The sequence below is a fragment of the Podarcis bocagei genome (assembly GCF_964188305.1).
Source record: "Podarcis bocagei genome assembly, chromosome: 1".
In the NCBI taxonomy this organism is placed as follows: domain Eukaryota; kingdom Metazoa; phylum Chordata; class Lepidosauria; order Squamata; family Lacertidae; genus Podarcis; species Podarcis bocagei.
The window spans coordinates 89292048-89319578 of record NC_138125.1 but is presented as its reverse complement, the minus strand read 5'-3'; the positions used below and the strand labels follow the sequence as shown (position 1 = coordinate 89319578).

Below are 27531 nucleotides of genomic sequence, written 5' to 3'. Positions count from 1 at the left end.
GCCATACTTCCTGACTTGCAGCACAGCCAGTTAGCCACTGTGCTATGCTAGCTCTTGGTTTAACTTGCAAAGAATCCCAGGAATTATAACCTGCTGATGACACCAGGAACTCTCTAGATTTCTACCCCCTCCCATCCACCTATACTAGAGTTCCCTGCGGAAAGCAAAATTGCTGCCATGTTAGCAAAAAATCTACAGCGTAGCTGCTCCACTGCTCTGTTGGAAGTGTCGTTCCTATGCATAAAAAGAGCCACCCATGTATTTGGGATACTAAAGCCTCTTCTGCAAGTGCAGTGGCTGAACCAGATGATGACCAAACATGCAGATGCCTTCAATGCTGTATTATTAATAATAATATAAATGTTTATAAGATGCCTTCCTGGACCAAGTCCAGATATCCCAGATATAGGGATATCTGCCAGGACCTTCTGCGTGCAAGACAGTTGCTCTGCCACTGAGGTACAGCCCTCCCCCTTTAAATCTGAAGAATCAAATAAGAAAGGAAATGCTAGTCTTGCTCCACAGGGAGAGAGGAGGGGCGATAGGTGTCACATTTTGTCTCTCTCACCTGTACCGCCAGTGGGTCAGAGGGGTCTACAGCTGCAGCACAGTTTGAGCCAGTATCAATAACAAGATAGCTGTAGTTATTGGATAGGACAGGGATGGGAAGAATCTTCACTCCTAGGATGACAGAGGCAGACATAGAGCAAAGGAAAGCAGGAAAGTCAACACAACAGACCTTAGCAAATGCTGCAATTTTTATGTTAGCATTTATTTTCTTAATACTATCTCTTGTAAAATCATCTTATTTTTTTAAAAGACATATAATATCATCTAATGTCACACAATACAGACAAAATTATCTATTATCAATAGATGCTAAAGTATTAATAAAATTGCAATATTATAGCAAAATGACATGAAGTGCCTTCAGTGGTGCAGCAGACAGGCAGCTTATATATATACACACCCTGATCTCCTTTGGGAGGAAGGGTGGGATATAAACTTAATAAATGAATAAAATATACTTTTAAAAGGACAAAGAAGCACTAAATAATACCACTTCAGACTGCTGGGAGGGGTTCGTAGGAGTGAATGCTCCTCCATACAAAGGTGTTCCCTCCACACAGAAAACCAGCACCTCAGGCTTTTCTTTGACATACTAGTTTCCTACATGGAGGAAATTATTCTGAATGGAGGAGCATTTAGCAACCCCCCGCCCACTGCCGTCTGAATGGTACAGACCAAACATAGGACTAAGTAACCGTGTGAGAACAAGGCTTGAACTTCATGTGGGTGATCACTGTGTGGGAGGATTGTGGAGAGTCTCTGTTAGGGCGGTTTGTTGGGGGTTTTCCTTTTTAAAGGGTTGGGTGTGCAAACAGAGAATAAAAATGGCCCCAAACACTTGCTTGTTTCTTATGCTGGTAAATAAACCTCTGCATAATATAAATGCAAGTACAAACACAAAACAAGAGTTAAGCAAAACTGTTCAAAGCATTTTGGGTACTCTGGAGCAGGAGTGGTGGCAGTTAACAAACAAGTTTATTTAAGCAATTGAGGTATTTCCCCCTCTGAAATAGCAGAAGTGGGGCGGGGGAGAGAGAAAGAGAAAGTGAAATAATAAAAAAATAAAACCCCAGACACTAGCTTGCTGCTGCATGTTCATCTTACTTCAGAAATCAAACTTGCTTTTGCCCCTTGCAAGAGCTTAGGCACAAGGAACAGTTTTTAGAGTCTTGCACGTGTTAAAAAAGAAAACCTAAACTCGAAACAGAAAGCCCCAGTTCTTCCAATTTCAGGTGTGGTGTGTAATTAATTTCGGGCCTCAAATGTCTGGATTTTCAGGAGGGGTTCATGGGGGAAGCATCTCAAGCAGCTGGATTCCATAAAGGAGTCAAGATTTTGCACTCTGCACACACCACTCTGCAGGTGTTGCCTCTGACCATTAATCGCCTGGAAATTTAATCAAAAGAAATACTCAAGCAATGCACCTCGAAGCAGCAAAGCACACAGGCTAATCGGAAATGCATTGGCAAAAAGACTGGGCACTCACCACTGAACACCACAGGCTGAGGAACAGAGTGCCCCTGCGGGTAACGCTCCCGCGCTTTCTTCACCTGACGCTTGTAGAACAGGTAGCCCAGCCGAGTGTGGGCATAGAGATTATACCTGAGGGACAGGAAAGACCAATAGTGAGCTGAGCCTGAACATGTTCATAAACATCATTGACATCATTCCTTCCATCAAGAGTATGCTTAACCATGTAGAGAGCTAATAGCTGTTTCTGTCTAGCTTCTATAGCAAAGCCAAGTAAATTTCTATAGACAGCTGCAGGGATTAAAACCCTGGGAATCTATCACAGCACAGATCCACCCAGCCATGCTGGCGATGCTGCTTCAGATTAATGGCTTGTACTTGGAATATGCCAGGTCTCTCTCACCCTCCTGCATTATTATTTCTTTTCAAATAATATTTAAATAAAATTATGATAGCAGTATTTTGCTTTGCACTTTTTCACAAACTGTCACCTAACCAAGCGGTTAACTCGTTAAATGTTCTCCCCTACCACTCTCAAGTGTGAATGCCAGGAGAACAGGGCTTCATTTCAGCCAGTGCTCAGCCCTGCAAAGTTGCTTTCAGCACAAAACTTTTACATTCAGAGCAGGTTTGGTAATATGGAAGAGTGCGTCTGAGCATGAGCAAAGTGCCCTTTCCTTCCTACTATGTGAGCTGGCCTCCACAAAACTGAGGTAACTGAAATGGCATAACTCTCAGGACAGTCTAAACTACAATTGTAGGATCTTCAAAGTCTGCTATGGATTCTCTGTTGCTCTACTGTGGAATATTGTGTCTCTTATCACAGGCAGGGTAGAGTACTGTCAAGCACTAGTAAAATCTGCTGAGCTACGAAAGTAAATAGGCAGTTACATGGAATTGAAAAGGGACCAAAAAAACCCAGCTGCTTTGGTTAATATACAGGACAAAACAAGTGCACTACAGAACAGTGTAAGAAAACTCTTGTTATGCCAAGCTACCTGCTACATACTTTTCTTTCCTGACATTTTTTTATTTGTTACATTTGGTATATTTTTCTATAATGCACTTCACACCCACCATTTTGAAGGCCATGCAAAAGCTCTAATTATTTCTGAACCTGTAGACACTCCCCACATATTTCCAAGCTTTGCTCCATAGCCATGAGGGCTTAAAGCTTATAATTAAAAACACACACAAAAGACTGGATCCTCTCATAAACCCTTTAGACTTTTCAGCCAAAAGTCTGAGTAATACTATTGCAAGTATTACACATGAATTTCAGAAGCCCAGCCGTCTCAAGATGATTTGTGGGCCACACACACATTAAGCAATCTGAAGGAGTCAGTGGGTATCACTGTTGCTCTGGACTCCGCTATGCCTCCAGGACCATCAACTTCAGAAACCGCCATGGTGCAAAATGAGGAGGAAAAAGAAGCAGCAGCAGAAAGAATCAAGCTTGCTATTTTGTGCAAGCTGCTTGGAAGTTCTTGCTGATGCCTAGTCACACATCACATGAGACCTTGGTATCTTAGATGATGGAAACCTTGTAAGATTACAAGACAACGCAATACCATCACATGCAAGTAGCATAACAATGGACGTGGAATGATATAAACTGTTGTAATGTTTCAAAGAATGTGCTAGAATGTGTCAAAGTGACCTGAGAAAAGTACTGCCAAGAAAGGGGTCCCAGTTCTACTTTCACTCCCAACAGGTTACAGTGGTGCCTCGGGTTAAGAACTTAATTTGTTCTGGAGGTCCGTTCTTAACCTGAAACTGTTCTTAACCTGAGGTACCACTTCAGCTAATGGGGCCTCCCGCTGCCACCACGCTGCCGGAGCACGATTTCTGTTCTCATCCTGAAGCAAAGTTCTTAACCCGAGGTACTATTTCTGGGTTAGCAGAGTCTGTAACCTGAAGCGTCTGTAACCCGAGGTACCACTGTATAGAAATGTATAGTCCATGCTCAGGCCTGCAGGCTTATTTAGGCTGAGCAGGGGGCTCACAGAGTCATCAGAAGAGAGGTGATATTTTCTTCACAAATTCTTGACATCTGTTCCTTTGATTAAAGAGTCCCAGCAGTGCAGTGTTTCCCTTTGGCATATACACAACACGGCTGAAGTGAAACCATTAATTGCTCTTCAACGCTGCATTTTCCCTGAGTATCTCAGATTCTCAGGAATTTACCCAGAAGTGACTTCTAACTCCCAGCGGTTCTCTCCTCAACACATCAGCTTCCAGAGAAACATGCCAGCATTTTCTCTGATGTGCTGTTGTAGAGACAGCAAGAGGCAGCTACAGTTCATGATCGCAGTGAGTGGGCAGAGTTGGGGGAGAGAAGAAAGATCAGAGAAGCACTGTGAGGTAAAGCTATGCGAGTGGGACTTGCCGATCGGAAGGTCGGCAGTTCGAATCCGCAGATTTGGGGTGAGCTCCCGTTGCTCTGTCCCAGCTTCTGCCAACCTAGCAGTTCAAAAGCATACCAGTGCAAGTAAATAAATAGCTGCTGCTGCGGCGGAAAGGTAAACGGCGTTTCAGTGCACTCTGGCACTTGTCATGGTCCTCCGTGCACCAGTAGCGGTTTAGTCATGCTGGCCACATGACCCAGAAAGCTGTCTGTGGACAGATGCTGGCTCCCTCGGCCTGAAGCGAGATGAGCACCGCACCCCATAGTTGCCTTTGACTGGACTTAACTATCCAGGGGTCCTTTACCTTTACCTTACCTGGTAGAGATGAACACAGGTTCATCCAGCAGACTCTCTGAATAAAATTTCAGGCCCTACAGCTGGGATCTGCCTCTGCATTAACCAACATCCTCTACTGCCAAGACAGAAAAAACAAGCACTTTGCATTGCAGAGCCAACGTTCTCTCCAGCATGTCAGCCAATTGCACCAGCAGAGACTGTTCTGTCAGAACTGTACAGTGTGTTACACAGAGCTACACTTTGTCCAGTTGCTTTATCTTAGAAAAGCAGGGCCTTACAGAGTATTATCTTCAGAACACTTTGAAATCCAGCCAGCTTCTCTCCCCCAGAGCCATTTCCAGGAAGAAAGACCCATCTTCAAGCTGTGTCCACAGTAACTTCCTCCAGCAAATCAAAATCTGAGAGCCGCCAACGCTCCATGAACTGTCAGCTATTATTTAGGATGAGCTAGTTCCAACTGAAATAATGGAAGTTATTGCATGCCTTCGGTGCACATCTAGAGCAGAAGCTGTAGATTAGGGATGTGAAACCTCGAGCCTGCAGGTCAAACACGGCCCACCAGGCCTCCCCATTTGCTATGCAAGGCAATTCTGGGCAAACCATGCCCACCTATCATACCTGACTGTCTGAAAGCATTTTTCCAAGCAGTGTTGAAAGAGCAGTAGGGGGCTATTTGCAGAAGGAATTTCAAGCAGCCCCATACTGCAACTTTAAGCCCAGTGTTGAAGCTTCAACACACAGCATCACCTGTCAAATTTGGACCAGCACGCGTGGAAAGAAAAATCCTGGGTTCAGGATCATTCCCCATCCCTGACCCACATATTCAAACTAATTTTGCCAAAGCAGAACCCTAACAAATCAGCAAAGATTAGACAATTGCAAATTGCAAAAACACAGCTCCTTAGGGCAAAGTCACAGGAACATAGAAGGCTACTTTATGATGTGTCACTACATTGGTCTATCTAGTTTAGCATTCGTAACATTACTGGTGGCATCAACCTAGTACTCTTCAGCTGTTCTTGATTACAACTCCAATCCTGGTCAGGGGAGATAGGAGTTGAGCTCCAAATCACCTGGAAAATACCAGGTTAAGCGAGATCACGCTTAACTGTGGCTTCCTTTCTCCCAGTCACACCAGGGGGTGGGGTGGGGGGACAAAAGTAGGAAAAATTCCAAAAACATGCACTAGCATGAAATACTGGCTTGGCACAATGTGTGAATGAGGGTGATTGATCAGTGTATTATCCCCATTCTACAGATAAGGCAAACCAAGGCTAAGAAATAGCGGCTTGCCTAAAACCACCTAGCAAATCTGGGGCAGAGGCTTCACAATTCAGCCACTGTGCCACACTATTGAAGATGGGACACTGCAAATGAAGGATCGGTAAAAGCACACTTCAGCATTAAAAACATCTGCTCAGTATTTGATTTCAATTCAGTTGTCAGAATAGCTTTATATAACAAACTATGCTGGTTCCACCTTTCTGGCAAATCAAATTGATATGAATTTACTCACAAGCCTTTTACATTTGGGGAGAGGAGGGACAGGGTTAAAACTGCTGCAGCCCCATCATTCCATGGGGTTTCCTCATCTTAGTGGATTCTTTTTTCTTTAACGTCAACAGTGGCTGATTCACAGGAAGTATTATGTCCCACCAAAGAGGAGGACACTAAGCAAGCTCAATAGAAAGCCAGTGCAATCTTGGCATATATCCACCACCCCCACTTATCTTCCACCCACATAGTCTTTTTGTTTTGGTAACCTGTCAATAACCTGTCAACTTGCCCTCTTCTCCAGGAAGAGCTACAAGCTGCCTGGACCTAGACTGGAGACCAAGACAACCTTTCTGAAAACAAGCTGCTTTTATGAACTTGCCCAGGCTCAATTCCTTTGAATCACCATATTTCTCGCTTGACTACAGGCCTGGTTGTTTTGTCAAATAGTGAACACCAATGTTATCATTACCTTAATGCAGGGGATGGGAACTGATGGCCCTCCAGGTGCTGTTAGATTTCTATCAGTCGCCACAGCCAGCATGCTCAGTGGTCAGGGAGTCCAACCACATCTGGATGGCTACAGGTTCCCTAGCCTTGCTTTAATGGCTGTGGATGGTTCCCTACATATGAAGCACATCTGGAGGGACTGGATCCAAGCCAAGTGCTTGGCAGATTGTGTGCGAGAAAGAAAGCTTGATAGTATATTAAATTTAGAGAAGGACAGGGAGAGTTGCAAGTCGACTGAAAGTGAAGTGTCTCTCTCACTCTGAGAAGACCTCCTGCATTGTAGGAGAGCCCGTGTGCTCTGCTTATGCAATTGTAAATAACACAAACACTGATGAGAGGGCAGCATAAGTCTCCAGTATTCCTTATCCAAAGGAAACGTAAGGCTGCAGTTTAATGCAGTTTATTCCTGACGTTTCCCTAACTGTTGATTTCTACGTTATATTTGAGCTTTCACATGCCGTAAAAGTCACTTCCAGAACAATAATGGATCATAGTGCAGTTTTAGTGCTCATTTCTGTATTATCTGCAAAATGCTTTTTTTCGGGAAGCAAATAACATTCCCGTGACACTGAGCAGGGTCTAGAACTCATTACACAGCCTACCCTTCCACAGAGATGGAAGGAGAGAAAAAGAGATGTTTCTTCCACCACTGAGTCTGCAAAGGCAGCAGAACTGCTTTGAGTGATAGGCGGGACGGGGGCTTCCTTCATGAAGATCACAATGACAACTGTATTGATCACTTAGCAACCCACATCTGTTATACCCAAATAAATCATTCATATCTGTGCTGATCTAAGCACCGCTATTGATACAATATGATTACTATGCATTACTGCATTATTTTTACTTGCTGCTATTGTTGGGATAAATTTAAGGCACTGTGATTCTCCAGTGGTTTGATGTCACCCCAAGAGGCACATGCCATTGTCTCTTGAGACAGATGGATGTCAACATGGTGGAAGAAGGAAGTTATTCATTGAAGGGTCTGTAGGCAGCGGTTAGAACAACAAGGTGTTGTGGGTCTGGTGTGTGCATAGAGGGGAGACCTCCTAGGAATCCTATGTATGCTCCCTTGGAAGAAAGGGTGGCGTTGTGGTCTAAACCAGTGTTTCCCAACCTTTTTTGGGCAAAGGCACACTTGTTTGATGAAAAAAATCTCGAGGCACACCACCATTACAGCCCCGTGACGTCAGCGCGCAGCGTCACGCCGGGAGGGACGCACGAAAGTGTAAGTTTCAATTTTTTTCCCTCCCCCTTGCCGGGGAACCTCCAAGCTTCGGGGGGGGGGGAGGAGGCAGCAAAGCGAGGGACTGAGGGACTCCTCTAACGACAAGGGTTGGGGAAGAAGAGAAAGGGCTATTCCGCTCCAGTCCTTTCTGAAGGAGCTGAGGGTGGGGGTCCTCTGGCGCCTTCGGCGAAACGGCGCCGGCCCAGAGCGCTTCTAGGAGGCTGCCTTTGTGCGCGACGTAAAGCCCTCTTTCCCTCCCTCCAGCCCCGTGTCACCTGTGGAAAAGGGGGCTGGATCCAGTGACGCAACTCGGAAAACTGTTAGGGAAGCCAGAGCAGGAAAGTGAGTGGGGGGCGGCGTCGCCGCTTTAACCCACGTTTCCTTTTTGAAAGAGAAACTTAAGACTAGATGACCCTTGGGACCCCTGCCAACTCTACAGTTCTATGGCCCTTTGTGGAGGGGGGGCAGCACCTGGAAAGACGGGCTAGGGGATAATTGGGGCGGCCGCCTTAGGCACACCAGAAGCGAAGCACGTCCTGAGCTACAAAAACAAACCCAATTCCTGCCTCGTTTTTTGCAGTTTCTGCAAAGCGAGGGAGTCTCCCCCGCCTCCATTCCTCGGTGCCTCCTCCTCCCCCTGCTCCCCACTACGGGTCTCCCCTGCACTTGGCCAGGCCGCCTCGCCCTCCTTCCTTTCCCAGAGCAGTGGCTCAGAGCGCCTCCTTGCACCGCAGGTACACTCCGTGGGGAGGGGAGGGAGCGGAAGCCCAGACCAGCCCCCAACCCGCTTAGTCCGACCCCTCAAACCTTCCCAAAATAAGAACTCTGCGTTCTACAACGTCACCCCCCAGCGGGGCCCCCTTTATTCCCAGTGAGAGGGGGGCGGCGGAGGGAAAAAGCTGCTTCCCACACTTACCCGCCGCCATCTTGACTTCCCGCAATGAGCCGGATGCGGCGCCTAAGCTCCCTGCAGTCGCTTCTCCACCTCCTCTACTTTGCACAAGGCTTCAGGGTCGCCGGCCGATTCATCCATCGGCTGCTCTTTCAAGCCCACTCGGAGGAGGAATGAGTCGAAAGAGCCAGAGACGCAGCCGCAGTGGAAGTCCCGTCCCTCCCTTCCAGTCTCGGGGCGGGGCAGAGGCCACCAGGCTGGCAAGCAGAGCGCCGAGAGCGAGGAAGCTGATGCAACGCGGAGGCAGACCCCGGCTGGCGTGTGTTTCCCAACCTTTTCTGGACTCGCCCGCCTCCCTCCAGGCAACATCTCGTGGCACACCAGGCAACATCTCGCGGCACACTAGTGTGCCGCGGAACACCGGTTGGGAAACACTGGTCTAAACCACTGACCCTCTTGGGCTTGCCGATCAGAAGGTCGGCGGTTCGAATCCTAGCGATGGGATGAGCTCCCATTGCTCGGTCCCTGCTCCTGCCAACCTAGCAGTTCAAAAGCATGCCAAAAAGGGAAAGTAAATAAATAGGTACCACTCTGGTGAGAAGGCAAACGGCGTTTCCGTGCACTGCTCTGGTTTCGGTGTTCGTTGAGCCAGAAGCGGCTTAGTCATGCTGGCCACATGACCTGGAAAAACTGTCTGCAGAGTGGACAAACGCCGGCTCCCTCGGCCTGTAAAGCGAGATGAGCGCCGCAACCCCAGAGTCATCTGTGACTGGACTTAACTGTCAGGGATCCTTTACCTTTACTGTTTTTAGCAGGATTATTATAACTTACTGTTTTATGGCATAAGTGATGGGCCCTGGATTAGGTGGGTTTAAAAGATTTGTCAAATGATAGCTAAACAAGACCTCCATTTCAGAGACAGAATATCACTGGCTATCAGCTGTTAGGGAGCAGCGAAGGTGGAGGGAGCTCCTTATTGCCCTCATGCCCTGCTTAAGGGCTTGTTAGAAGCCCTTGGCTGACCTCTGTTGGAAACAAGAGGCTAGATGGACCCTTGGTCTGATGCAGCAGAGCTCCACTTATGTTCCTAACCAAGTCCCTTTCTGTAGCACAGAAAACAGACGTGGCAGAACAGGCTGGGAGGGAGGAACTTACGCATGATGCTAATGAAACAGATGGCTAACTAGATGTAGGATTATAAAGTGAGCACTGTGTCCCTGCTGTGAAGGGCTGCCACCCACCTCCAACCCTCCCCCCCAGGCTTGAGCAGAAACCGAAGGTGGAAATGAAGGCCAGATCAATGCAAGTGGGCAGGGCAGAACATACATCAAGCCATGGTAAATATATAAGAATGCACAGTTCGCTCTGGGATTACCATGTCAGTGTGTCTTTCTTCATATGTCTGATGACAGCCAGAAGGGTGGATTTAAACACCATCTCCTAAGCTATGTCCGATGGGAGGAATGTAAACTGCGCACTTACCCTACACTGCAATCAAGGGATAATGCCAACACATTCTTTGCATACTGCAAACAAAACAGAGGCTAAAAAGAGATTAAATAATAGTAATAATTCTTAGGCCAAGATCATTGAAATGTGTACCATTTGCCAGAACAGAAACCTCTTCACCAAAAGGAAAGAGGCAAGAATAAATAACTGCCTTTAGGAGGCAAGCTGAAACCAGCATTTAACAATCTACGGAAGTTTGTGCCAACTGCTGCAGCAGCTTCTAGTGGGACTTGTGATACTGATTTCCGCAGAATTTTCTCCTTCTCAAAACCCAAAGCAAAATTTTCCACGCCTAATCTTTACCACTGTGCAATTTGTGTGTGAAAATCAGGCCAGTGCTAAAACAACAGGCAGTCAACTGACACCAGTGAACCAAAATTAAGTATGCACAAACTCTCCTCATATTGGTCATACAAGGTTGCAGTATAGTTCTTCTGAACTGGGTGCTTTAGCATGCACCAATGGGTGAGAAAAGACGCACTCGTATCTTTAAGGCTATCAGATACAGAATTGCAAGGTTTTGTTCAGGTGAGGAGCAAACAAAAGTTTGAGTGTGGTGATAGAAACCACCCACTAAATCACCACCACAGATCTGCCCACCCACAAAAATGCCTTAGCGTGTTTCCAGCAGTGGCCTCAGATGTCCAGCAGGTCATGTTCACTATAAGAGTTTTCTGCAAAAAGAGGAAATGGGGATTTTAAAAAGTACAGGCTGGCATTTTGACGATGGTGACAACATGATGTGGGCAGCGTGATAAAACTGGATGCATGAGCAGCCGTTAGATGCACCAGAATTCTTGTAAGCCCTCCTTGAGAGTTTCTTTTTGTCCGGAAAGGTGGGGTATGAATCTATTTTTAAAATACATAAAATGAAAAGTAAGTGTGCTTATGACCCACCCATTTCAATGGAACTGCACTTTCTCACAATCCATTTTTAAAATGAATACCTTTTTTTGCGCTTACACAGCATTAACAATAGACTGGTTCCTAGCCTCAAGTGTTAAAGGCATGAGGCCCTCTACAGAGGCAAGAAAGTAATTAAAAACCCAGCACCAAATTGTGGGGAGCCCAAACATCATAGTGCTTTGAGCCCTACAGCCAGGGAGGGAGGACTGAAACTGCAATGTCTGTCACCATCATCACCTGGCCTCTAATTTTGAATTAGTACTTTACACCAATGGAGCCATTTAGGGTGGGGTGGGCACTGCCCTCTGCAATTATTTCTCAGGAACATCTATATTTATAACCAACTCACTGGCTGCATCACAAGGTGACCGCCATTATAAACTATTAAATCTAAGCTATTATAAGCATGTGAAAGACATAACACCCTGCATTTAAAATGAAACAGTGGGAGATTTGCTATTGGATCCATGTTAAAACATTGCTATGGCTATTACGAAGTATAAAAACGTATGGCCTCAAAAAATACTATCTTGCCATTTAATTTGATCGTGACTACATCCAAGAGTGCTGAGAATCTTGCTCCACTGTTACAGATGTCTCCCTCTTCACCCAATATCTGAAACTTGAACCCCTGACTCTCAAAGCAAAGGTTGCATTTCTAAGACGTACATTTCCCCAAAGTGACAGAAGCTGCAATGTTTAATAGTACGGAGTACATGCAGATGGGAAGGCAGCTTAAGCAGGTGGGTGGGAGAAAAACCAAAGCAAAGCCCTTTGTAGAATTAAAAAGCCCCCACCTGCACTGAGGAAACACAGTCTCTCCACTGTTAAACTCAAGAGCTGCTTAAACACACGAAACAGCATGGCAAGAATAATGCTTTTAACTCGGATAAAAAAACAAGTTTTGGGAAAGAAGAATCTTAACTACAAAAAGTATTATTAATAAACAATAAGAAAGTATTATCCAGAACTTATGATTTGATATTGGGATAGGACCTAAAAGAAGAAATAAAAGAAGTAATAGTCAAATGGGCCCAAGACACTGGCCATACAATACAGACAGATCAGTGGGAAAGGCTCTTGAGGTCGGATATTAGGTTACCGCCTGTTATACCATTAAAGAAAAACTAATGAAAATGTTTTATAGGTGGTACATGACGCCTTCCAAACTCGCCAAGATATGTAAGTTAAAATCCAATTTATGTTGGAAATGTAATAACATGGAGGGGTCTATGATTCATGTACGGTAGGGCTGTGAAAAAGTCAAAATATTCTGGGGATGTATTCATGAAGAGTTTAAAAAGATGTTTAAAACACTCTATAGAAAAGAAGCCAGAGGCGTACTTATTGGGTATTGTAGGAAAGGATATCCCACAGGATAAGAAAATACTATTTTTATATGCCACAGCCGCAGCCAGACTATTACTTGGAAAAAATTGGGAAGGAGATAGTATCCCCACAAAGGAAGACTGGATATGTAAATTATGTGAATTTATAGAAATGGCGAAGTTAACAGCAGCCATAAGACATCAGACAAATCAGAAACTAAAGTCGGAATGGCAATGTTTTGAGGATTATATGAAAAAACACTGCTCTAAGGATAACATGTTGATATGCATAGTATGTAAAGTAGAAATAAATAAAATTAATATACTAGGAATATCAAGGATAAGATGTATAAGACGCAATGTCAATAAGATGTTAAAGAATAAAGAATGTAGAGTAGTGGGGGAGGGAAGTCACTTAGGTGTAATATCTCTTTTGTTATTATTTAGCATTTTTGTTTGATTAGCGTATATTTTTGTATAACATAGCATAAGAACTGTAATCTCCCTCCCCCCTCGATTCAATAATAATAAAGAATAATGCAGCACCCGAGAACTGCCAGCAATAGCCACCCTCAAGGAGCCTGTTCACTGCAGTGCAATGGCATTTGACAGCAATTAAGCAGGCGACAGCAACACAGTCAGCATCTTGATCAGCCAACACTGCAGCTTCAAACCATCCGGCCTGGAAACTGCACTGATGACAAGCTTGGGCTTATCTTTCTTCAGCCCGACTGTCCTGCACAGAGCACAAATCAAAATTGGCCCCTGGAAATGTTTCTAGCACACTAGGGAGAATGTTTTGTTCCACTCTATTTCCCCCTCACTGCCTGAGGTCTTAGCACTGCACCTCCAAAAGTCCAAACACAGAGAAGATTAGGATCAAAAGGCTCATTCTCTCCCCCCCCCCCCCAACACCTTATTGACTTTAGAGAAAGACGAGTCAGAAGGAGCAAAGTCCCTCCACGTTAAGCATTTAAAAGCATTAGATGAAATTCCAGCAGCCTGGCAGACAACCAACAACGCAAGCTGGGTACCTTGGCAACAAGACACACCGAAATATGCTTTCTAATGTTTTGGAGTTTTGTTTTTTTTAGAGAAAGACGGCTAGCAGTCCAAGGTCTCACCAGTGCGTAAATTCCAGAGTAAGTGATGCTGCAAGCGGTTCAAGTGTTGGTTCTATATTACTGAAGGAAGGAGCTCTTAAGTGTACACACTTTGAGGCACATTAAAAGTACATTCCCCCCCCCCCAAGACCCTTTTATGTGCTCCAGGTCTAATTTGTTTAATGTTTGACATCGTTTTTATACTGCTTTTATGTGTTATTAAGGATCTGCTTTACTGTATTTCGATGTGTTTTCTTCTTCTTCTTCTTCTTCTTCTTCTTCTTCTTCTTCTTCTTCTTGCAATCTACCCTGTCAACTGAGTTACAAGGCAGCATATAATTCTCCCTGCCCTACCCCCCCCCTTTAATCCTGCGCTTCCTCGAAGGACAAGTTGAGGAGGTGGTGGTTGCAACACTGAATACGGCAGTACATATAGTCTTCCCCCTAGCCCTTTTATTAAGTTGAAAACAGGCAAGCTGTTTCCTCCACATGTTTCGGACGCCAGCTCTCATCAGCCCCAGCCAGCGTGCCAGTGGTTTGGAAAGTCTGAGTTGTGGTCCAACAACATCAGGAAGAGGCAAAGGTTAGCCATCCTTCAAACAACCCTGTGTGAGCACAGGATCCTGAGATATGGAGAGCCCAAAATCAGCTTTTTGACCCTGCCCCTCTCCCTGTGATCTAAGGCTAAGTACACATTAGCAGCTTAAAACACACCACAGTGCATCAGACAGGAGCAGAAACTACAGGATACTTAAGGCTTGTGGCTATGGCTAACATAATGTGTACCTGGCTTCAAACAACAGCAGTGGAAGCACACTGGAGCCAGAGTAAGTGGTAATCTGTATGAAGCTTCAGTTGACCATTCTGTCCACTACTATACCATAGTAGCTATGGTTGTGAGGCGGGGAGGAAAGCACTGTATACATGCTCAAAAGTTATCCTTACTTCATACACCCCAGAGCTAAGCCCTATTTCCAAGGACTTAAATGTCAGAGGCTCAAGTTTTTGATTCAGAGTTATTTACACAGCCCAAGGCACTCACTGTGCCTAACTTCAAAGACTCAAGAGTCCACACTACTAATATTATTTCAGGCTTTAATCATGGAAAGGGAGAAGGGGAAGAGTGGAAGAGAGAACTAGGAGGCCAGGGAGGGTAAAGGCAGGGGAGATACACAATGGCCTGCTGAGGAGGCTTGTTCAGACAATTCAGTTTTTCAGGTCATGGAGGCACAAGCAAAACATGCAGACTGGATGCCTTTCCTTCCTGCAGCAATGTTTTATAGAAACGGTGCCTTTCGGGCAACTTGGGGTGCTTCTGAATGAAGTGTTCACTGAACAGTCACCCTGTTTTTATGCAGGGAGGTTTTATGCAATGTTGGCTATTATAGTGAGCGTCCCTCATGATTTGTTTGTGGGGAGGTTATATGGTGGTGTGTCAAAATCAGTGCTATCCCACGCTTTCCAGGGAATTTTCTCGCCACATGCCTTATTGCAGGAAGTTAGATCTTTTGGGGAAGCCGATTTGTTGTGCAAGACCTTCCTATCAACTGTAATTGCACAATCCTAATTAGCTGGTATGTTGACTGAATCTCAACCAAAAATTGTGACAGTCTGGAAACCCCCGAGAAAACTTACCCCAGGCTTTTTCTATGTTTGCTTCATCTATAGATTTTTAGACTTTCTGCTGCACCAATTAAAAGTGAAAAGTTCACATTAAAATAAAACAAAAACTGCAGAAGTAAAAGTGACATCCTAAGTATACGTTCTATAAGGAAAGCTGGAAGGAACCCAGTCAGTCTTACTTTTGGTAAACAGATTTCAGACTGGGCTGCAAATTGTGCATCCAGGAGTGTATGAATATATTGTAAGATGCCTAACACCTGCCTCCTTGTGTTTGTTGAAGCTTAGCCATGTGATTTAGCCTTGTAAATAAATTCACATCTGGAATCCCACAGAAGAAAAGTACCTTAGGGTACTGTACTGTCACACCACTTCTTAAAACTATAATTTCCTAAGGCTGCTTCAGATTAAAGTACTCAGTCAGGGTGCTTCATCAGAAGCATTTGCAACAAGTAGTTGGGCCCCCTAGTATAATAGCTGCAGACAACAAGATACAGTATTTGCAAAGCAGAGCATTGGTGGTTCAGATTAAATAAACTATGCTATGGAGCAGAGTTGCAAAATCCAGAATGTTATCAACTACAAGGAAAGACTGATTTCCAGGGCTTTGTCAGGACTGAAACAAGCACACAAACCATCTGCAGTTGGATCCCTGGCTGTTTTAATTGTAACCTAAAAGCACCCAGAGGGCTGCAAATATTTTGAATGGCCAGAGTAAGGGGAGAAAAGAGAGGACAGGACTTCTGCACTTTTAAGAGTTCTATAGAAGAGGGAAATTTCAGCAGGTGTAGAAGCTACAATGTGCTTACATTTCCTCTACTACACACAAAGGGATAGGAACCGTCCTCTCAAATCTGGCTACCCTACCCAAATTGTATTGCCTTATGAGGAACGGCTAAGGGAGCTGGGCATGTTTAGCCTGGAGAAGAGGAGGTTAAGGGGTGATATGATAGCCGTGTTCAAATATATAAAAGGATGTCACATAGAGGAGGGAGAAAGGTTGTTTTCTGCTGCTCCAGAGAAGCGGACACGGAGCAATGGATCCAAACTACAAGAAAGAAGATTCCACCTAAACATTAGGAAGAACTTCCTGACAGTAAGAGCTGTTCTACAGTGGAATTTGCTGCCAAGGAGTGTGGTGGAGTCTCCTTCTTTGGAGGTCTTTAAGCAGAGGCTTGACAAGCATATGTCAGGAGTGCTCTGATGGTGTTTCCTGCTTGGCAGGGGGTTGGACTCGATGGCCCTTGTGGTCTCTTCCAACTCTATGATTCTATTCTATGATTCTAAGTGGGATTTAACACTCCATCCCAGAACACTGATTTTCTCCAGTCTAAATTCCCCAGCCACCCTCATCCCCCACAAGTTGCAATCTGCTCCACAGCAGAAAACATGCAAATACCTGTCTATTTTCTTCTGTGGCATAAACATGATTGGGGAAACTTTGCTAAAGAGGAAAACGAAGAAAGGAAAAGCAACCATACAAATAAAAAATGGTTCCTAAGGCTTTTTGAGGAACGCTTAACCCAGTGCTTCTTGATAAAACTGCTTGGGGAAACTTCTTTCGTCCGGGGTGTCATTCCTAGGACTTCTCACTGTTGTGAAGTGTATAGCAACATCTTCATCCCAAGCCTGCTCAGATAATACCAGGTGCCTAGAGTACTTCTATGCTTTCCCATCATGCAGCATATTTATAATTAAATTAAGTAGGCTTGAGTCACCAATCAAATGACAGCTCATTATTTGGCCGCAATCAAGAACATGCTTGTGTAAATAGTCACCTGTTGAATGACTGATTTACTGGGGTGGAGAGGAATTGTATACCACTTTTACTGCCCTAAGCTGGCATCCAAGGCAGCTTAATAAAGCCTCCTAACAACACCAGTATAATCAAAAAGAAATAAATCAAGCAAGAGGTGAATTCCAAAAGCATGCCAGAAGACAAAGAGACCAATAAAAGGAGCAGTGACTCAGCAGTTGGCTGACCAACCCTAGCCCAAAAGAAAAACCAGAAGTAAAAGTTCAACAAGAACAATTTAATTCAGCAAAAGCCCCAATAAACAAGATAGGCCTCACCTGGTTCTTAAACAAAAATGGCAAGGAGATCTCCTCTTGGAGGAAGTTCTACAAGTAAGGGGACAGTGACAAAAGTCTTTCCTCTAGTAGTTTAGTGACAGAACCACAGGGTCCCTTTATGACAGTCACAACCCTGAAAGATTATACAATGATCTTCTCATTGTACAATCGTAATAAACAAGCACCGTAACAAGCAATGGCACGCAAGTCTCCATGATCAGCTAGATCTACTATTTTCTGTGCCTATGCTTGGGAAATGATTTGGCGTGCTCCAATATCTTCTCTCCTATCATGCTGATAGGGTGATGGAGGCAGGGACTCTGCTGCAGAAACAGTAATAGGTCTTTGGCCCTATGCAACCCTCCTGGACCACTACACCACTGGTTCTCTCTAAAGTAAGGGGCATCCCAAGTAGGTTCACTGGTGATTATCTCAGCTGCTGGGCAGGTTCAGAAATGAGCAGGCATCTATTATAGTGGCTCAAGGCCAGGCTTTATTACACTGATCCCCAGTACTGAAGAAGTCAGTTTGTAGGCCTGTGTGAATGTCCCTAGGGCCACATGTGCACACACCCTCCTTTAAGAGCAGGCAGGCACAACCTGTCCTGCCACTCCATATAATTCATTGCATTAACGTGCAAGGCCAAGGCTTTCCAGTTGGCATCTCTTTACAGCAGCAGGAGATTCCCAAATCCATCTGTCAGATACAGCGGTGTCTTTTTTTTCCAGTTTGGGGAACATTCTGACTCTGTCTTAGTGCTGTGTTTCCCGGAATGAACCAAGTAGGACTTCTTATCTGGCAATTTCCCAACACAAGCACCATATAGTTCAGCACTCTTTGTCATCGCTGAATAGAATGCTATGTTCTGAAAGGTCATGCCTTCTGCCTGATCATGTGAATAAACTAATTAGTATATGAAATGAAGAACTAGAACTGCCAGGCATTCAAGATTTGGCTGAAAATGAAAGCATTGCATTTGAGAAATTCATTAGCAGGGTTGTGCACAATTTCATCAAGGAAGCAAAAGATGATGCAAGTCTAGCTAACTTTAATGCAAACTTTTGAGTTAAATCTAATGAAATATTCATAATCATGTGACCTTCTCTTTTTTACTACAATCCTATACTGCCTGGGAGCAAACCTTCTTCCAAGGGGTTTACGTATGCTCTGTCTCTGGAATGCAACAGATTGGGTTTTTATTTTTAAATAAAATCAAGGTTGCATACACATTACCACTTACTCTGGCTCCAGTGATCCCCTCACCACCCAAAATGTAAGTTTTTGTTGGAAGAATGCCAAGATAAGTCCATCACAGTCTTAAGCTCCCCTTAATACTTATAGTACGAGTATTAATAACATTGCCCTGCCTTATAGCATCATAAAGATTACTAAGATACCATGAAGTGGTCAAAGGAAAAGTGATATATGCATCATTCCTACTATTATGATGTGAAAGCTGAGGGTATAATTGCTTAGGCAGCCAAAACCACCCACACAAAAGAGAGAAAGGCATCATCCAGCTTGGAGGAACCTCAAGATTTGCATAAGTACAAATTTGCAGGTGAGGAATGAAGTGAATGGAAACCTAAACACCACCACCCCATACCGCAACATTTTGTTGCAGATCTCACTTATACTTCTGATAACTGATCACCCGGGCAGAGCATTACATTTCTAGATGCCTGTGGATTTATTTATTTTCTGAAGTACCTGCTACTTGCACACAAAAATGGTACCTTATTGTGAAAAGGGAAGAGCCACAGCTCAGTGGTAGAACATCTACTTTGCACGTACAGAAGTTCATTCCAAGAAGGGCTGGGATAGGCTTCCTGTCAGAAACCCTGGAGAGCTGCTGCGTGTCTGTGTAGGCAATACTGAGCAAAATGCACTTCTGGTCCGACTCTGTGTAAGGCAGTTTCCTATGTTTGTACGAGATATTTTGATTACAGGTCCAGGATTTTAACAAAGCCTTCACAATAACATTTAGCAGCTAGCTTCAGAGTTTTGATGCAACAACAAAGAATTAGGTGCATCAGTTCTGTGAGACATGCATGTGTCAGCACAATTCAAGTGTCCCTTAATGATAGCATCTTTTTTCTGGTTCACAAAAGGTACTTCACATTTACTTGAATCAGTACAGGAGGAGGTAGGAAGCCAGAAGCGAGAAAGTGCTTGCCTGGAATTAAATCTTCTTTCCAGAAGCATTCTGCCATCCCCATTCAGCCGATGGCATTCTCATATTCACAACGCCTTTTCCTTACATGTTCCAGGGCTGACCTCTGTTCCGTTACTACCGAGTCACACATCACCAACCCCTCAAACACTTTTAGTAAAATCATCTCCTTTGAGAGGGTGCCAAATTTGGATATGGATGAGGAAGTATCTAAGGGGAAGGGCTGTTGTTCAGTGGCAGAGCACATGCATTGCATGCAAACAGCCCCTGACACCAATCCCAGACTCTACCAAGCAGGGTGTGGAAGCACCCCCATCTGAAACACTGGGTAGCAGCTGCCAGCTGTAGACACCATTGAGATGGATGGGCCAACAGCCTTTGGCTCAGTTAAAAAATATGTCAGATATCTTAAAAGAATTCTGCATGGCTCTAAGACTCTGCTGCTTGCTTGCCACGATCCTCAAGTATCTTATTTTTCCTTCTTTTAATAATTTCGGGGGGGGGGGGGTTGTGGCAAGAAATTTTCTGCACCGGGTACCACCTGACCTTGCTATGCCACTGCTCACTGTGCAAGAACCTTTTAGCACCAAGTAAAACCTCAGCGCCTAGGACTTGCCGATCGTATGGTTCGAATCCCCGCGGCAGGGTGCGCTCCCGTTGCTCGGTCCCAGCGCCTGCCAACATAGCAGTTCGATAGCACCCTCAGGTGCAAGTAGATAAATAGGGACCGCTTACTAGCGGGAAGGTAAACAGCGTTTCCGTGTGCGGCTCTGGCTCGCCAGAGTAGCTTCGTCACGCTGGCCACGTGACCCGGAAGTGTCTGCGGACAGCGCTGGCTCCCAGCCTCTAGAGTGAGATGAGCGCACAACCCTAGAGTCTGTCAAGACTGGCCCGTACGGACAGGGGTACCTTTACCTTTACCTTTTTACATCAGGGATGAAGAACCTGTGGCCTCCACATATTGCTGGACAACATCTGTCATCCCTTGAACGTCGCCATGCTGGGAGTTGGGAGTCCAACAACAATCAGAAGGAGCCAGGTTCTCCATCCCTGGTGTGCATTAAAAAATTGTGAAGAGAGGGGGACTCAGCCAGCATATCTAAGCAGTGTAGGACTTGGAAGACCTACTATTGGATATAAGAAAAAGGAAAGCCTCTTTTTCCTGTGTTATAGTCATCTCACATGGTGGATGTTGCAAGGCTTTTTTTCTTTCTGTTTCTAAAAGCACATGGTTCTTTTCATCAAGCAACCTAAAGAGTCTTTCCTTCTGCCTCTGGGCTCTCCCTTCCTACCTTTCTGGTTAATGTGCCACTTCCTCACCATCACCCCTCACCCTTTCTCTTCCTACAGACTGCAGTTTCTGGCCCATTCTATAATTCCATATTCGGCAGCATGGAAAGATTTGTAAAGAATGAATACACACACACACACACACACACACACACACAGGCAGAGCATTTCCAATAGCGAATGAATGGGAATCTCCAGAAGGTGCAGGATATGCATTCATGTCAAACATTGTATGGGCCCAGAAAGCTACAGCCACTGTCATTCTCTTGTGAACAGCAGGGAGCTTTCTGGATATCATGCACATGTCAGATGTTGCAAACAGCTGACCATTCCCAAGAAAAGCAGGCAAAATGCAGCTGTGGCAGTGGAAGGCTCTGTTCATTTTTATCTACTAGGATGAGGAACAAAAGAAAAACTTCACGGTCCATTAAGTGTTCTGTAGCAAGCTAAAGGTAAGTGATCAGAGCTTCGCAGAACTCAGACATTCTTTGGGAATCGAGGAAGGTGCCATTCCAAGTTGGACCACTGACCCATCTAGCTCAATTTTGTTTACGACGACTGCCAGCAGCTCTCCTGGGTTTTAGATGGGGGGACAACCCCAGACCTACCTGGAGCTACCAGGGATTGAACCTAAGAGCTTCTGAATGAAAAGCAGATGCTCTACCACTGAGCTACGGCTGTTCCCCAATCCCCAACATGCATAGATGCAACTGCTTCTGTCCACCCCCAAAGTAATCTTAGATGTAATCCCTGAAAACCAGTTATCCAAACTACTTATTGTTCCATTAAAAAAAAAAGTTTATTGCCAATGTAGCAGAAAGGAGGGGATGTCAGCTCATATTAGCAATAATCCAGAATAATAATAATAATAATAATAATAATAATAATAATTTATGATTTATACCCCAGTCACTCTGGGCAGCTCCCAACAGAATATTATTCATAATAATAACAAAGCGATAAAACATCAATCATTAAAAACATCCCTAAACAGGGCTGACTTCAGATGTCTTCTAAAAGTCAGATCATTGTTTACAGTGGTACCTCAGGTTAAGTACTTAATTCGTTCCGGAGGTCCGTTCTTAACCTGAAACTCTTCTTAACCTGAAGCACCACTTTAGCTAATGGGGCCTCCTGCTGCTGCCGCGCCGCCGGAGCACGATTTCTGTTCTCATCCTGAAGCAAAGTTCAACCCCTGGCGTCACTAAGTAAGGCTCTGCTTTTTAAATAGTGCTCCAAGATTTACCTGCTAAACCCAGGTGCAAAAGATATACCTTAGGGAGATCTACAGTACACGTTTAAAGTACATACAGTGCACATTTGCAGCACATTATTCCCTCCAAAGAATATTGGAAACTATAGTTGCCCCATCACAAAGCTACAGTTCTCAACAGCTTTCAACACCCTTTACTAAAGTTCCCAGAATTCCTTGAGGGAAGTCATGCTATTTAAATGTGCATTGCATGTGCACATTTGGATCTGCCCCATTAGAATTAAAAAGGCCCCTCAGAGAACATTCTCAGCCAAAGCATTTGTTTTCTGTTCCAGAAGTGAACTCTGTTCACAGTCCTTTCACACACAAAGTCCACCCCTGGCTAGCTTTCTTCACTTCAGCAGTCCAATTTGGGTGGGAAAAACATTTTTGTTGTTGCTGCTATAGTCAATCTACTGCAAATCACAGAGATCTACCAGTAGATCTCAAATCTACCTTCCGCGCACTCTCACCAATTTCAATACAGTATATATTTCTGCAGGGCGATTTCTTAGTGCACACGTGCATGCATGCATATTAAGGCTCCGTAGATATTCCTCTGATGAAATGCATGCAACTGAAATCTCTCTCTTCCAAAACCAATTAATTTACCGGGTTCCAGAGAGGCAGGCACCGATCCACGCTTCTCCTACAGCCAATGCAAATACGCGCCGCCTCTCGACGGGACTTTTAACTCTAGTGCTTCAAAGCTTCTCTTCATTAACCTCCCGCAGAATCGCACAGGAAATTCCTTGACACACTACACTCTTATACCTGGGCTAATGGCACTTTGGTCCACGACTGTTCTATCTAGTCCCCCAAACCGACAGACGCCGCCCCGGATCCGTACAGCCCGGCTTCCCTTCGTACCAAAAGCAACCTGCCTTATCTTAAAAACCGCATAACTCTCGCTGCCCGTTAACATCGCCACCAAATCATATTGACATTCCACTTGCAAAATTCATCGTTATATCTAGGAGCGCGCGGCGCGCGCACGCACATACCCGCTCTTTCCCCCCGCCCCATCTTAACAGATCCTCTTCCCACTCCATTATAAAGCAAGATCTAAGCAGGCAAACAAATTCCCCCAACCCGATGTCCCCCCCCCCCGCATGCAACTTTTCCTCTAGACATCTCCTTCTGCTACAATACAACCGTTGGGACCCCTTAAAAAAACACCAGGCCTCCCCCTAGTAACCTCGGCAAGACTTCCCCATTTGCAGCACCCGTTGGATCAGAGAAATGATCTCCTCGTCCTCGGATCAGAAGGATCCAGCCGCAGAGTCCTCTCCGGGTCTCCAAACTCACCCGATACGGAACAGGAGGGGACCCGCCAGAGCCATGGGCATTCGGGGAAAGCGCTGCCTGGCCGCGCACCGATGGAAAGCGCCGCTCAGGGCCCTGCAAGAAGAAGCGGCGAAGGTTGCAAGCAGCACTCGGATCCGCAGCAGCCAGCCCAGCCAAGCCATGCTCTGCGGAGGGAGCGCGGCAAGCATCGGACCCGCCCCCCGCCCCTGCCTTTAAAACAGCCCTCCCACCTCCAGCGCCAAGCACGCAGCCGGGCCCGCCCCTTCGGAGCGCCGTCTGGCCCGGAGCCGGAGCCGCTTCCTGCGCGGCTTGGGATGCAGTGCCCCCTGAGGAATCTGGCCGTAAATGCCAGCGGTGGTACCCTAGCGGGACGCGTAGGGCACTGGTAAATGAAGAAGCCCAAGGCATCGGGATTTCAAAACAAAACACAGAAAATGGACAAAAGTACAGAGATTCACAGTATGTTTAGGGGTATGTGTACCCCTGCATTTCCCCCCGAAAAAAAAGCATTGGTATTAGTATTAACAATAATTTTATTAAATTTATATACCAACCTTCAAGAATCACAGTATAAAAACACAAAAATATGATGACAAATCTGGTTCATTTCCACAACAGCGAAACTGGATTAAGTAAACTTTTTTCTCTCCCTGTGTCTCTTTATAATCCTGCCCTATTACATCATAAATGTGCAGCCTTGACCAGCTTTCAACCTGTTGTTTTCTCCAGATGTATTGGGCCACTGCTCCCACCAATCACTGCCAGCGTGGCTTAATGGCCAAGAAAGATGGAAGCTGTGGTCCAACAATAACTGGAGGACGTCAGGTTGGAGAATCCCTTCTTCCCCAAGATAACTGCAATATACCCGCAATTAAGAACACAGAACAGCTGTATCATAAAACAATGAAAAGTGCAGCCAAATCAGACAAGGCGTATAAAAACAGCTGATTATCTTTGAAAAGACAAGTTGAACCTACTGCCCCAGCCTCTTTAATGGTGGGGCTTTCCTCCCCTGTAAAGAAGTCAGTGGCATTTCCCTGGTGCACAAAGAGCAATGTAATATTTTCCTACAGGTCCCTGACTCCACACAAGTGTGTTTGTTTTAGTTTCGAAAGGCAGTGTGTGCACTGTGGCACCTACTGATTAGAGTCAATAGCATCAAATTTCCTTCTCATTTTTGAGCATGTAAAACAGAGTTTACCCAGTAAATATGATGCATTGATAACTTAGGCTGCAAGTCTATGCATACTTACCTGAGAGTTAAGCCCATTGAATAGAACAAACCTTACTTCTGAGTAAACAGGATTGCACTTGTTAGGACACTGCTTTCTGCTGCACCACTTCATTTTTAAAAAGAGATTTGTTGCTGTTTTTGCAAACACCTGTGAGTTTAATCATTGCACTAATTCTGAGCCACGGTGCACGTTTGCAGAACAGTAATGCCCTCTGAACAGTATTTACGCTAAAGTAAATATAGCTAGGTTTTTGAAGTCCTTTCCTTCCCAAGACTGTTGCATACATTATTGTTATTATTATTATTAATTTCATTTCCATACAGCTATATATTTTTAAGGAAAAAATCTCAAAGTGGTTTTCAACCTACGCTAAAGCATCAAACAAAACAATCCTGAGGAAAACATTACAGAAGAAAGTCAAATATAAAGTATACATTCAAAGCAACATAATTAACAGGAAACAAAAATATTATCTTAAAGATTTTAAAATAAAGCATTGCAAAGGAGGTCAACCACAGAATGCACACTTAAAGCAGCAAAGTCAACAACAACAAAGTTATCGTAAGCATTTCAAATGACAACATTACTAAAGGAAGCCAAATATAAAATGCACATTTAAAACAATGTATGTAGTCTACAGCCACATGTCTACTGTAAGGATGACCATGGACATAGTCGGGGGGGCAGCTGCCCCCCTAAATCAAGTAAATAAAAAATACTTAACTAAAATAGAAATTGTAGAAAGATTTTGACATATTTTTCTGAGCATTTGGAGTCAAAAGAAATTAATTTAAAACAACTGTTGTTGAGACATCTACCGGTAATTCTTAATCTGCTAGACAGAGCCAGACAGAGGATGATGACAGGTGGGTGTCCTGCCCCGCCCCCCAACATAAATCCTGGCTACGCCCATGAGGACAACTACCATAACCAAGCGAAGCCATACTTACTTCCGCCTATCCAAGTATTGAAGCATATACCGTATTTTTCACTCTATAACACGCACCCGACCATAACACGCACGTAGTTTTTAGAGGAGGAAAATCTGTAGGCATGCCACCCGTAGGCATTTCCTCCATAACACGCACAGACATTTCCTCTTACTTTCTAGGAGGAAAAAAGTGAGTGTTATGGTGCAAAAAATACGGTATTTACTTTCAGATGGAAGCCCTTAATGTACTTGATGCATAGCAATAATTAATCAATTTATGGACAGGGACAGCTCAGTTAGTAGACTTTATTTTTTTAAAAAAACAAACTCACGAAATGGCAGAGCATTGCTCTGGAAAGAAGAGTAACCTTGGGTGATTGTTGTTTTTTACCGGTATCTTTTTATTTTATTTTTAAGGTGCACATTCATTCACTTGGGTATAACCATAGAGGCGAACTCAGCCTCTAAAGAATTGTTTGTGTATAAATTCAAGCTCATATATATATATATATATATATATATATATATATATATATATATGAATGATCACTAAATGCCATGAGCATGCCAAGAATTGAATGGTTTGCTACAATTATCTTGAACTTGATATTCATATGATTGTGGCATGCTTATCTATCCAATACTATTTTTCATATTATTTCATCATCCTGGAGATCACTGGATTATCTTTTTTCCTTTTCATTATTTATCTTTATCCATTAGTTCCTCTTACTTAGTCTTTCAGTACTACCAATAATATCTATGCTAATGGTACCCAGTTGTTTCTACCCCCCCCCCCTTCCTTTGCTGATCTCTCACCTGTTTTGCATTTATCTCAATCTCCATGCTGCTGGCTCACAGCTCACTGGCTTAGAGACTGACCCCAGCCTTCCTGACTAGGTGCCCTCCACCTGTTTCTTCTGCAATTCTCATCAGCCCTACTCTGCACAGTCAATAGGTCATGCTGGCTGGAGCTGATGAGTGTAGTCCTAATCAGGTGGAGAGGGCCAGGTTTGGAAAGGCTTTCATAGAAGACAGATCCTTTCAGATTCTTACAAAGTAGGCTGGGCAGAGGAAGGAGACAATATAAGCACAGAACGGGGACATCTCACCCTGCCTGATTGTAGGATTGACTCTCAGGCACATCTAAAAGCACTTCTTTGTTTGCTTATTGAGGAAAATGGCAAATCAAAAGAACCAGAATTACAGAAATTCTTCCAGGCATATTAAGAAATATCCCCCTCATTCCTTGACTGTTGTACTAGCCGGAGCCACCAGATGGTGCAGCAGTACAGTGGCAATAAAGTTTGTTTCTGTCTCCACGAATGAACAAACTGCGTACACACCATTTTTATTCATTTTTAATGCAACTTATGCTGTTGGATTTGTTTTTTGTGATGCAGAATCTCCAGTGCCAACTGTGAGCAGAATTTGCTTCTACGAAGAAAACTCTGGGAGCTGAGTTGCTTCCTGGAAACTGTATCCTGACATCATTTGCTCAGAGCTCTCTGCAAAGGCGGGACTCGCCCGTATGCTGCTGTTCGCTGATATCTCAGGGAAGATGCACAAGGTCGAAATAAATATGCACAGAGCAGGAGGGAGTAGTCAGGCTTAATGAATGGTTTGCCCAATAAATACTTGCAAGCTTTTATGCTTATTCTCAAAAGATGCTTCTTCAAGATCACCTTCATCTGCGGCTCACATCCCATTTTTCAGCTTCATTTGCTTTGGTTCTATTTTGTTGTCGCCCTTATAATCTACTCTGTGCTCCCCTCCCCCCTTGGGAAGCCTGTCTGTTTCTATGGCAACACCAATATCATGAAGATGGTTTTAGAGTTTAGTGACAGCCGCACAAGACATCAGACAATTAAGGATCTCTAGTAGGGTTTGGCATTGCTGACACCTAGAACACTGCCTTTAAAGCTGTGCACAAT

The 27531-nt window shown here is 44.4% G+C and overlaps 1 protein-coding gene and 1 long non-coding RNA gene across 5 annotated transcripts in view; one reads left to right on the top strand and one right to left on the bottom strand.

Annotated features, from left to right (window-relative positions):
• LOC308585062 (putative hydrolase PNKD) overlaps positions 1-24004 on the bottom strand; it is a 37435-nt gene extending 13431 nt beyond the window's left edge. The window contains exons 1-4 of one of the 3 annotated variants that reach the window (XM_081190590.1): positions 23986-24004; positions 23432-23524; positions 2057-2172; positions 569-681 (exon numbers count right to left, since the gene is read on the bottom strand). In XM_081190590.1, coding sequence (XP_081046716.1) covers positions 569-681; positions 2057-2172; positions 23432-23472 — 270 coding nt within the window. In that variant the 5' untranslated portion in view covers positions 23473-23524; positions 23986-24004. Of the gene's footprint in view, positions 1-568; positions 682-2056; positions 2173-9456; positions 9648-23431; positions 23655-23985 lie in introns of those variants that run through there. The other 2 variants (XM_081190588.1, XM_081190589.1) reach the window with 2 other exon arrangements.
• On the top strand, positions 18588-27263 carry LOC308585078. Of its 2 annotated transcripts, XR_014007075.1 has the most exons (3): positions 18588-18969; positions 24161-24256; positions 27001-27263. It is a non-coding gene; the product is annotated as an uncharacterized lncRNA (long non-coding RNA). The 2 variants fall into 2 exon arrangements; XR_014007074.1 differs by lacking the exon at positions 24161-24256.
• Positions 27264-27531: the final 268 nt, after the last annotated feature.